This window comes from Cygnus atratus, chromosome 12 (genome assembly GCF_013377495.2).
Source record: "Cygnus atratus isolate AKBS03 ecotype Queensland, Australia chromosome 12, CAtr_DNAZoo_HiC_assembly, whole genome shotgun sequence".
NCBI classification, from domain to species: Eukaryota; Metazoa; Chordata; class Aves; order Anseriformes; family Anatidae; genus Cygnus; species Cygnus atratus.
The window spans coordinates 12487609-12499673 of NC_066373.1; the positions used below are offsets into that span (position 1 = coordinate 12487609).

General features: G+C 41.6%; 1 protein-coding gene across 2 annotated transcripts; it reads right to left on the bottom strand.

Annotated features, from left to right (window-relative positions):
- Window positions 1–468: 468 nt before the first annotated feature.
- LRRC36 (leucine rich repeat containing 36) lies at window positions 469–12054 on the bottom strand. Of its 2 annotated transcripts, none has more exons than XM_035543801.2 (10): window positions 11934–12054; window positions 10471–10642; window positions 9152–9225; window positions 7614–8072; window positions 6924–7138; window positions 5275–5437; window positions 4875–5041; window positions 2651–2759; window positions 1504–1618; window positions 469–878 (listed from the first exon to the last, which is right to left on the bottom strand). In XM_035543801.2, the coding sequence occupies exons 3-10, from the start codon at window positions 9213–9215 to the stop codon at window positions 677–679; spliced, it is 1494 nt and encodes a 497-aa protein (XP_035399694.1). In that variant the 5' UTR covers window positions 9216–9225; window positions 10471–10642; window positions 11934–12054; the 3' UTR covers window positions 469–676. The 2 variants fall into 2 exon arrangements, with proteins under 2 accessions (XP_035399694.1, XP_035399695.1); XM_035543802.2 differs by having other exon boundaries at window positions 7614–7788; window positions 11934–12045.
- Between the last annotated feature and the right edge of the window lie 11 nt (window positions 12055–12065).

The following is a 12065-nucleotide window of genomic DNA, read 5'->3' on the forward strand; positions in this document are numbered from 1 at the left end:
ACATGCATGTGAGCTGCGGGTGGTGGCAATGCAGGACAGGGCTCACTCCACCCTCACTGAGCATCCCTCTGCTGAGTGCACTGTACTCACTGCAGATCGTTGGCCTCACGCCAGGCAAAACAGCTTCCTTGTCTAGTTGTACCTGCCCTGCCTTCCTCGGTACTTTTCCATTTCACTGTGAGACCGACAGACAATGTGTTCCAACAGTAAATTGTGTTCAGACAAGATTCAGAAAACAGCTTGTATCCTGGTGGGTCAATGACTTCCTCAGAGGCATAAATCTAAACCTAGGACTAGGACTTCAAGTGTTTACAGTCAGTGCCCTGAGATACTGGTTTGAATATCAATGTGACAAGCAATACTTCATGGCCAGCTACACGTTGCCAGCACTATGCTGGAATATTGATTCAGTACCATTTTAGAGTGAATTGAATTAACTAAATTACCATCCTCCCAGCACAGCACGAGCTCAGATAAAATTTTATTATACAGGAGTCATCCCCACTTTTTGTTAATGTAATAAACGTGGCAGAAGAAGACAGGGGAAGATAGGAGCAGGAAGATGCTGAGAAATTGACCAAAGCAAGGATTAGATTCACCAGCTTTAAATGCAGCAAGAGATTTCATACAATCTAAAAATGAACACAATCCATATTTAATGTCTGTTTTGTTCCCTTTACAGAGGACAATTGCATAATTGCTCTGAACTCCAGTACTGACTACAGCTGTATGCTGACGGTACCGACGCAGTTCTTTCTAGTGGGGATGATGTCTCATGACTAGTGCATTTTTCAGAAGGAAGAGGTGTTTTGTGAACAGCATGACTGTTTCCTTTACTCAGCTGTTGCAGCAGGAAGTTGTTTGTGGATACTAAAGACCTGGGAAAGATTGTGGCAGAAAAAAGATTAAAATGGTGAGCATGCATTCAGTAGAGGGAACCTGCTACGATTAGGAACATTTTTTCAAAACTGGTATACTGATTTCCATTTATTCAAATTCACACACAAAAAGTTGAAATTTGTACTTAAAGCTCTGTGTTTCAAGACAATCACAACCACAGCTATGACTCATTTCAAGATTTCGTGCCTAACTGGCTTACAATGATTTATAACCGACAGCAACCATTCAAACTGTGTCGTAGAGATTGGTAGCGTGTGCTAAAACAGCTGGAAGCCGACTAACAGAGTACTATGATTGCAAAAGACAAAGACTCTGGTCTGCGATTTTGACCTGTGATACTTTTTCTAAAAAAAGCAGTTTCAGCACACACAGAATATCACTGATTTTCCACTCATTGAACTGGCACTTTCATATCTTGGCTTAAAAGTCTGTAACCTCAGAATAGGTTGCTCATGTGTCAAAGTCCTGAATTCCTGAATTTGCCACCAGTGCAGGGATACTACGATAAGCACACGTGAACTAGGACTGGAAGAGTTCTGCTGGGACACAGGTGCCACCTCCTGTTGTGACACGGCTTGTTCTGCATCTGAGGCCAGCCCCTACCTTTGGCTCTCCTGCAGAAGAGCCACCATCTCCTGGAGTCCAGTAAGTTGTTTCACTTCCAGTCTTAGGAATTCCACCTGGGAACTCAGCTGGTCATTTTTCCAAAGCAACTCATCTTAAGGAAACACAGTGAGAGGTCTGAGCAAAATCACCAAAAGCTGGTAAACGCATTTTTAATAAAAGCAATTCTCGATGCTAATGCATAACAGAGCAAGTTATTACGAGCAATATTAATAATAGCCACAGTTATTATTACTATCTCTTTTGTTCAAACCCTAAGTTGAACCTGTTCTAGGCACATTTTTGGATCAAAACTTTTTTGATAGACTGCTGTACTGAGCATGCCTCTAACAGGAAGGGCTGCTCTGAGAGACAATGGGGATTGTGGGATCCAGGGGCTGGGGGTTACACCAAACAAAAATCACCACAGCAGCCTGTGAAGGGTTGTGGTCCTTTGTTACACAAAGCCTTTAAAACTCAGGGCTGAGGGACTGGCTAAAACGCATCCTGCAGCAACCCTGCAGCATCCAGGGCACAGAACTGTATGGCTGCTGCTACGGGGCAGCTCAGAACAGATGCTCAAACTTGTGAGGCTATCTCCGATTACACAGCAGCTGTCACCATGTATACTGGCCACTAAAGTGCTGGACAAATGGAGATTAAGGCTTGAACCACTGTCAGTTTTTCTGTACGCTACGACACACTGAAAATATCAGAAAATCATCTTCAGTTTGTTGGGAAGCTTGTGCTGGTCTGTCAGCAGTCAAGGAATCCATCCAATGATGTTAGTGTTTCCTTGTTACATTACAGTAATCTTGTTCTTATTGCACAGTGTATAAAAGCTCCTAGAAAAGGCATACATGGCATAGCTGGTACTGGCGTAAGGCATGAATGGTTGCATTGTGACCGTTCTTGCGAGCCTTGTTAAGGCCACATCAGCCACCATTTACTTGATGTACCATAGCCCAAGTGGCTATAAGTGAATCCTTCCACTTCTAAAAGAATAGCTTGTATAGCTGCTAAGAAGACCCCAGTTTCATTCCTTACTCTTTGTGATCATTGTGAGCTTACCTGGAAGCAGAAAGCAAAAGTAATTTGAACAGTCACATTGCTCACAATAAATTAAAGCTAAGTCGTTTGGCCCTACCGTACATGGATGCTTGGTTTCTTTGGATGTGATAACTAGAAGCAGCAGTGTGATCCATCTTGTGCAACGTGGAAGCTGAGACATGGCTTTCCACCAGCCCTTTTCCTTGCTGCCGCAGCAGATATTCCAGTTGTGACAAGACAAGATAAAACAAACACCAACAAAAGACAAAACCAAAACAATACAATACAAGAAAACAACAAAGGGTTGCTGAATCAAGTTAGTGTTAAGAGAAATTAAGCCCTCTTCTGCAGTTTTCCCAGTACCTGGTAAGTTCCTAGAAGCCTTTCCAGTGACGCTGCTGAGCCCTCTGAAGAGCGATAATGACAATGAGTGTAACATGGCATGAATTTAAGCGAACCCTTATGTCACTGCTTTGAAGTATTTGTTTGGAACACACTAAAGAAAAAAGCCACTTTCAAAGCATAGGTGTACAAGAATAACCTAAACAAACAGTAACATCTGAAACACAAAAAGATATCCAGGCATTTTGGCAGGGAGCTTAGGTGATGTCAGAAAACAAATCTAAACAGAAGTGTTTCTATGGATTTCTTTTCTTTTTTTTTTTTTTTGAGAACTAATTGGAAACAGATTTTAGGTTTGGATTTAAACATATCCTTGCAGCATCTGCAATGCTATCCCCGTGCTACGCATTTTAGTCTCAAGAAGTACAAGTTTGAGGCTGTGGAGCAAAGGAAGGAAAAACCTGGCATCCTCCTGCTCACATTATTGCCACGGGTTTAGCTGGTGATCTTGAGAAAGTCATTTGACATGGCTGTCCTGTTTTTTCCTGAGATTTTTAGCCAGTAGACTTCAAAGTAAATTACAAAATCAAAAGAAAGTCCTACCCTTTGAGCTCTCTTCTTTCTGCCCTCATAAATTAGCATCTTTTGCCCTACTGGGACAGAGCTTTGAGAACAATGAAGAGCTCAGCATAGGTCAACATCACAATGGGATGAGCCGGGGCTCTTCTCTAGGTGGACCGCGCAGATCTTGAACTCCCAGTAGGATAGGTATCTTACTGAACCCAGTCATCTCATTTGCTGTCTCAGTGTGTTAGAGTAAGATCCAATGAGAAAGAAAGACCAGTCTTCCACTGGATCAAGACATTAATTCATTTTGTTGCATCTCATGGCCACGCGTTTGTTAAATCCAACCTGAGGAAGGGAGCAGGAGCACTGCTAGAGGCAGTCTAGTGGACCAGGACTCATCCTGTCTGTGACAGGCTGCGATAAAATCATATTGAGTAAAACTAACCCACAGCTGAAATACGTGTGCAACATCTGGGAAATGCAGTAATTTGAGCAACTATGGCACTTGGCCCTACATGGAGGATGATAAGCTAAAACTGTTGCTAGAAGTCTTGCTGTGGAGTAGACAGACTCACATCTTTTCTGGATTGGACATGAGACAAAAATCAGTAGAAACAGGCCTGCAGAGGCAGAATGATGAGTGTTTGTTTGCTTGTTTTCCTGGGAACCAGAAGAAGCCAGTATGCAGCCAAACAGCTCCTCTCCGTGGCAGCTGCTCGACCAGCACAGACACTGTTAGATAAATAATGCTAGAAATGGGTGCAAGATCTGGAAAGAATTACAAACAGGATGAGCAAGAAGGTGTTGGTTGATCCCAGCACCTGTGAGAAGAAAAGGCTTCTGACCTGCCTTGCTAAGGACAAGAGGACTACTGTGTGCTTTCCACCCTTATTCACCCCAGCCTCAAGGGGAAAACGTATCAGGACTTCACCACTATCTCAGAAAAACTAGAGCAAGCCCAAAGCCCTAACTAGAGCCACTAAGAGATTTTCAAACAAAAGTATTGCCAGGAGGTATCAGTTCACTGAACTGGAGATACTTGCAACCAAAATATTTGAGTCTCAACAAACTTCTACTATGAAAAAGGTCAGGGAGAGCAGAGACCTTGTGGGGAACCTCTGCTGCCCTGGCTCAAGGCAGGCATTAAGGAAGCGCTCTTATTTCAAGGTGCCACAAATTCGATACTTCCCAGAAGAATCAGCCTGTTGATCCCAAATATAAAGAGCATTCAGAATGCATGACTGGAAATCCTACTGGAAGATGTCTTTTCTCAATGTAATTAAATCAGGTGATTAATCCTTTCACAATTTCATTATTACAAGGAAGTTATCCTCATTAAAAAGTTCGTGATAAGGTCATTTTGTTACTGAATTTCCATTAGTACATTGACAAAGAGAACTAAAACCACCTACCGCAGCAGAATCCATTCTATCGAGTTGTTCAGTATATTTAAGCTGAGTCCTTTGGACTTTGGGATTGTTTCTAGCTAAGATTGAAGAGGAGTGTCCAGCTGTCAGATGAGCATCCTGCTGTGGAGCAGTACAAGCCACAAGATGGAAAAGCAAGTTTTGGGCAGGAACTACAGAGATACAAAAAGATTTCAACAAAAATCTAAAAACTATGGTGTTTTCATACATAACATTCTGTTAAGGAAAGAGTAGAACAAGGTCCTAGAATATCAGACTTGCAGTCAATAACCAAAAAAAAAAAGTAAAGAGGTATGGTGAAATACATTCCTGACTTTAAACACAGATTGAGAGAAAGCAGAAAAATGTTTAAGATGAAGTGTTTGCATCTATATGAAAAGCTTACCAAGAAAATCCTTGTTAACCAGGAGAGATCCAGGCCCGTTCCAGTGACAATCCACCAGCTTCAGGAGCTGCTGGAGGACACCTGTAACCTTGGACTCTTTTTCACTTCCAGTGGCACTCTGACCTTCTGTGCCAGCAGTATCATTACTTAGCTCAGTGGAAGACTAATGAGAAAAAGGCAAAGCTATTTACTTTCTTAGCTAATGTCTGCAGTACATCTGCAAGCACCTCCTGCCTTAGCTGGACACACTTAACAGGTATTTATGCATGCACTTTTCCAACTGGGCACAAACAAATTAGAGGCACAGGATGAAGCTGAGTTTATGTGAAAGCATACACAAAGCATCTCCAGTGAACCTGCATTTTGTACAGTTTTTCAGTAGTGTACTGAAAGCGTACTTTTTTTCACTCCCTGTGCAGTAACATCACACTGAAAATTCATGTTCTCTGTCCTGAAACCCCTTTTTCAGAATCACTGTTGTCCCTAGGCTCTGTCAGAGACAGACAGCCTCTCCCACTGCATGTGCCTTCAGTTCCTGTAGCAAAGTGGGTGCCTGTTATTATAATTAATGGCAGTGACATTTATATAGTTCATTATCACACTTTTATATTTCTTTTCAACATCCTATGGCATTGAAAACAAACTGAAGACACATGGACAAATGGATAAAATTGTCTCTGTAGCCAGCTGAATGGTAAATGCAAAGTTAGTGATGATGCAACATAGGATTTGTCCCAGGGCTTTGCGTGTGAATGGGACGAACGGGACACAAAAGAGAGTCCATACAAGCCAAGAGCTAAAGGACAGGTGCTCAGAGTCTTGTATAATATGTAGCGCGATAAAGGGATGGGGCAAATGGTTATGTAAAATGTCTGCCTGTATTGCTCTGAAGCATAAACAGTTTAATACTGAAGAGACCACCTCATCAGGCCCATTTGATGCTTGTCCTATACTCCTGCCTGTTACTCCTGTACTGAACACAGGAAATTACCTGTATAAATGTATAGAAGGAAGACATCTCCCCTTAACTTGGGATACCGAGAGACAGAAAACCTACTGTCTCATTCTTACTTCACTGTGAAAAAATGGTTCTCGTTATAATTCTTTCTGCTCTTCAGTGGTTAATGTTCGATCGTTGATGCTTGCGCAGGCCCCCCACTATGTGCTGCTGTAGCAGCCTAAAGGCTCCTAACTTATGTAAGCCTGAAGTAGCTGGGGGGAGGATGAACAGTGAAGGTAGCAGAGACACTAGGGAACTACTTTGTTCATTGTGGCTTCTCTACTTCACATGCACACAGGAAAATAAGATGCACATCTCACCAATGTGGCTGTAAATCACTGCAGGTTGAGAGTGCTCTTTGGTAATATCCTAAGGTCAGTTAGAGGTGCTCAGGACAACTGTACAGACTGCTTGCTGAAAAATTATCACAGTACTCCCAACACTGGCTCTACAAAGTTCAACTGCTTTTAGACTGCTAGAGCAGTAGTGGATGGTTTTAGATGGTTTTGTGCTACTGGCTTTTGAAGATGCAGAACCTATTTCGTATTATCTGTACAGAACATTTTTATACTAGGAGATTTCCATTAGCATCTCAATTTACACGTGTGTATTTGTGAAGAACAACAATGACAAGTAATACAATACTTGCCTCCTTGTGAGAGTCTTTGAAGCAAAGATTAGGAGACATTGGGGAATGCAGGGTCTCACTTTGCGTATATTCCACTCTAGCTGGGCTGGAAGACCTGTGAGCTGCAGGTTCTCTGACCTTCTCAGGTACTGAAGATACCATGGCTGGTTTCATCATTATGGACTTCAAGTTCTCCAGTAAAACTTCAGCTGATAATGAAGTTGCATCTCTGATGCCTGCAGATAAAGTAGAAAAACAACTGGCTAGTAGAGCAGAGCTATGGATTAGAGGCATGCAGGTATTCAGACCTGTGGGAAAGAGAAGAGCAAAGCAGATACACTTTCTCTAACGTTTTATCCTTGTCTCCTCTATGAAGTGACTGACACAGCAGCAGTTTGACTATAAAGGACCACGTCTTCACAAAGGACATCAAGACACACATTTTCAAAAGTATATAGGGGATTATACCTTATAAACACCGATGTCTTATTGATTTCAGCATAAACTAGTCATCCAAATGCCATCAAGGATCTGGGTTTTTGACAGTGTGTCAATAAACTGGATAGAAGCGTGCATTTCACTTAGAAGAGTCCTAAAATTCATCTATTGACCACAGATTTTGGAAATGAAATACATGAAAACAACTTCATAATAGTCTGAGATTAAGAAAGAAGAAGCCTCTCACAGGTACTATTTTTTATTTTTTTTTACCTGACTTGATGTTTAAAGGATTTCCGTGTTTAATTTCTGTCTCAGTGAGCTGTGTGAGTGTACTGCCGCTGGCAGTCTGCGAAGACGTATTCATTTCTGTAGGAAGCCTCCCACCATAATCCCTGTGGCCCTTGATTTTCTTGCCACTCTGAGGTTTCTGGACAAGGTGCCCGTGCTGAGGAGAAGAGGTCACAGAGACGTGGTAAAAATCATCAAAATTGCTTAGCCTGGCATCTCTGGATGACTTATTTGTGTTATTTATATTTGTGTCACTCAAATTCAATCTCTTTGTAGAATATATATCCTGGCTAAGTTCACAGATGCTAGACTTCTGAATTGTGTCCGTCTCTGGGGAGGAGTTGAAAGTTTTACTATCTGAGAAGACCACATGCAGACCTCCTGCTCTCATTTTCCCTGAGGAGCACAGGGATGAACGCAGTTGTGAGCATGATGATCGGTCTGGAAAGAAGTAAAAACATTACAGTGTGAAGAATAAAACTAAAAACTGCAACACAGTCACATAAAGCATATTTTGACTTGTGTTTTCCTTCCAACCCTAGATAAGAGAAAGAAAGTAGACCTCTTAATAACACCTGTATCCACAGTACAACTTCTGCTGCTGCTGTATCCTGCTGCTAAGATTCAGTACAACAGAATGAACACTCAATAGACTGCCAAAACCACATACATTTTAGGGTTTTAGGATTGCTGGAATCGGTGTAGAAAAGTCATTTCAGTATGTCAATACGTCATATGCAGAAAGGGAACACTCGATTTGCCACCATTAGGCAGAAATTCACTTGGAAAATTCAATCTGAGTTAGACTTCAGTGCAGAAATTGGTAAAACACATTAAGTTAGCTCCTTGTGGCTTGATATGCATTAGAAGAGAAATCACTAGAAGCAGTGAGAATGTTTTTTCAGGAGAGATTAAAAAAAAAAAAAGAAAGAGTTGGTCTGACCATGGAGATAACACACGATAACAAAGATAGGTCCTTTCCCTAGCAGTAAAATCTCCCCAGCATGGGACAGGCAGGCGGACCTCTGTCCTTTCCAAATCTCCATGAGCTTCCTTTCTACTAGCTGCGAGAGCAACCCCAGACAGCACAGTTACCCACCAGGATTCAAGACTTCCCTAAGCTTTAGGTTCCTTCGATGCTTTCTCCCCTCTTTGTTTGTATTTTCCAAGTGACTATTCTTCGGAATACAACAAGAATGAGAAATCCCACCAGTCTAGTTTGGGATCAAACCCCAAGTGAGCACACAGATGCATTCTCTAAAGATTTACAGTGTGAAATGTTTAGCTAAATATTGGTAAAGCTCATAGCATAGGCACTGTTTAAACACAGAATCTGTCTGATAGCACAGCTTTTAAAGTGTGAGTGGATCAATCTGGAGAGAACAATATTGACCATCCAGCCTCCTGTTTAACCCTGAACACAGGACTACCCTGAATTAACCATACACAAAAAATCCAGCCTTGACTAAAATATTCTCAGTGTCAAAATCTTGCTGTATTGATTATACAACAAAAAGTACCAGTTTTTGTGCCGACATCATTAGATACTGAAGACATCCTTCTGCTTACTGCGTGGCTCTTCATTATATTCTCCCTAGAGCAGCAACATAAAATAGTTGATTTAATGGAATTTTAAGTGGAGTCAGGTATAAAACATGAGTCAGAGCAGCAGAAGCTGGTGGATAACACAATTAGACTCTTTACTTCCACATTGTACCATGGCGCATGAGAAAACACGTGAAGACACATCATGCTTGGATGTTATGTACAACCTCCAAAATTAAGACAAATGTTAAACTTCAAAGCAACTGCTACACAAAACCAAACTTCTCTTTTTCACTCTACCTTCTGAACTGAATAACGGTTGTTTTGAACACAAAAGAGTGGCTGGTCCCTCAGCAGTAAACAGAACTAGGTTTGGCTGACTTGATCCTACCTTGTTCACAGTTAAGCTAATGGAGAAATTTTGACCCCACTGTGACTCCCAATTTTTCATGAAATCAGTGGGTGTCAAGAACAAGTACAAGCAATAAATAAAAGCGCATATATTAAATAATTATTAATACAATTATATGCAATCAAACATCATATAAAGTTATAATAAAATATTTATAAAATATTTGTTTATAGATTGTATAATAAATTATCCTTGCGTTCTATTTTTCAGAAAAAAACTTTCCTCTTTTCCACCTTATGCTAAAATATAGTCTGGCAGCCCTTCCTTCACCCTCCCTGGAACATCTCTTCTAAAAGCATCCAACAGTGTTTCATTATAGTTGTCACTTTTCTGCAGGCAAGTCTACCAGGAGAGGACAACAGAGAAACTGGCAACCCTGAAATCAAAAACCTGATACACAAAATCTGCCTCAGTAGCAGCTAAATTGCTACCTGGAAAGATATTTAAAAAGTTGTCTTCATGACAGCTGAGACTTCCAGTAATAATACACAGATCTGGTAACAAGTGAACCTAAAAACATATGAGACAGATATATTCCTACTGCTGAGGTGTGGCACAGTCCCAGAACAGGGTTATTGTTTCATACATTTACTTATATATTAGCATTTAATTATGTATTAACTTCTGTTTATTAATTTATCAATAGTTATTAATAATCCAAAATGATTTTTTAATGTTATCTGCCATTGTTTAGCATTAGTGAATACAATTACATTAAAAGCCTTGAAAAAAATCACAGATTGATTTTTTTTTGTTTGCTTGCTGAATTGATATGAACCGTTAAAATGATGGTGATATGAACATTTCCAACCTATCTGTTTTTCAGTTACTTTTCACATTTGTGAAGCAGCAGCTGTTTAAATTGCATTTCTAATAACTTACCAGCTTTGTGCACACAGGTGTAACCCGTGAGATCAGCTCATTTTCCCAGCATACACTCAGACTAGGTGAGAAGATGGATGCTGCAGTGGAATATGTGGGTTTCTTTGTCTCACCAGTGTCTGAATTCACTTTGTTGTCTTTCATCTGGATTTCTAGAACATGATTCATTCAGCTGAAAAGTAAGGTGAGCTACTCTGAGTTCTTCCTGGTAGCTTAGAGTGGGGTCTTTATCTAAAGCCCTTCTTAAAATTCTCCCCTGCCCCTGTTTTTTTGTGAAAACTAAAAATATTGCATGTTAATGATGATTAGTCAGGTAATGAGATGTTGTATTCTATTTTTTTTATTTTTATTCCTCGCCCTTACTTCTCACCTTCTTTCTATTTTATCTAAGAGAAATGACATGAACAGAACGTGATTAACAAAATCTATCAAATTACCATTGTGATAATCTGTTTTTAAGATAAATCACCATCCTGCCTCTTCCAATGGGGTGCAGGAGGCTCTTATAGGGAACCTCACAGCTGAGCTCCCTTGTCCTGTGGCTGTCACAGATATCAGGAAAACATCAAATGCTGGTAAAATACACTCTGAAGTCGCTCATGACAACTGATTTTAAAACAGAGCCTCTCCAGAGCACACATATCTTAATATTAGAAGATTAGCATGCAGTTTGTAACTACACTAGTGAATTTAAATGGGATGTGATCACCAAGTGTAGAAACACTAAGTGTCTAAGGAGATAGGCTTTCACTGACTTAAATAAAACTGAGGATCCTTGTTCCTGAATCACTTCTCAATTTGGAATGTGTAATGCCACTGGGGAAAAACACCACCACCATGAAGTGATCTTAGAACCACTATTTTCCACAATAATCGACGAAATGGAAAAGAAACTGAGGTGCACCTCTGTATAGATAACAGCCTTTTATTTTACAGACTTGTCCTAGTGTCTTTTGTAATCAGCTGTCTCATTTTTTTTGGGTCAAATAACACAAAACTATTTTGTGAACCTGCTGAACTGAGGCAGCTCCGGGAGCAGCAGCAGCAACCTGTTCTGGCTCTTCACCTTTTAACCCATCTTTGCAGCCACATCTGAGCGTGTGTGATCAGAGACCGCCAAGGGTAAAACAAGAATCCCTCTGGGGTCCCTTTATATTTAGGGTGGTCTTTTTATCGTGCTTTATAGTACAAGTAGTACTTTAGAGCTCTTTGCCTGCACGTATCTTGTGGTTAGCAATGGTAGTAGCAACAGGATTACGGCTCCCTTTTTGCTGAGGAGCACCAAGAGCTGGTGTCCCACAGACAGGGCACCCCTACAACCCTACACGCCCCCAGTGCCAGCATTCCCGGCCCCATCTTTGCCGCACCAAGGCCCACGGGGGTATCGCTGGGCTCCAGGCCCCTCTTGCCCTGACCCCCAGCCCCTCAGCGCCCCCGGCTCCCCTTCAGCGCCCGGCCGGTACCTGCCTCGAGCCCGGGGCACGGTGGCTCCCGACACAGGCCTCGCCCGTTGCGCTCCCGGCCGTTGCCCGGCACCGCCGCCTGAGGCGCGGCCGCCATGGTAGGGGCAGGGCCGGGGGAGGCTCCGCTTCCCT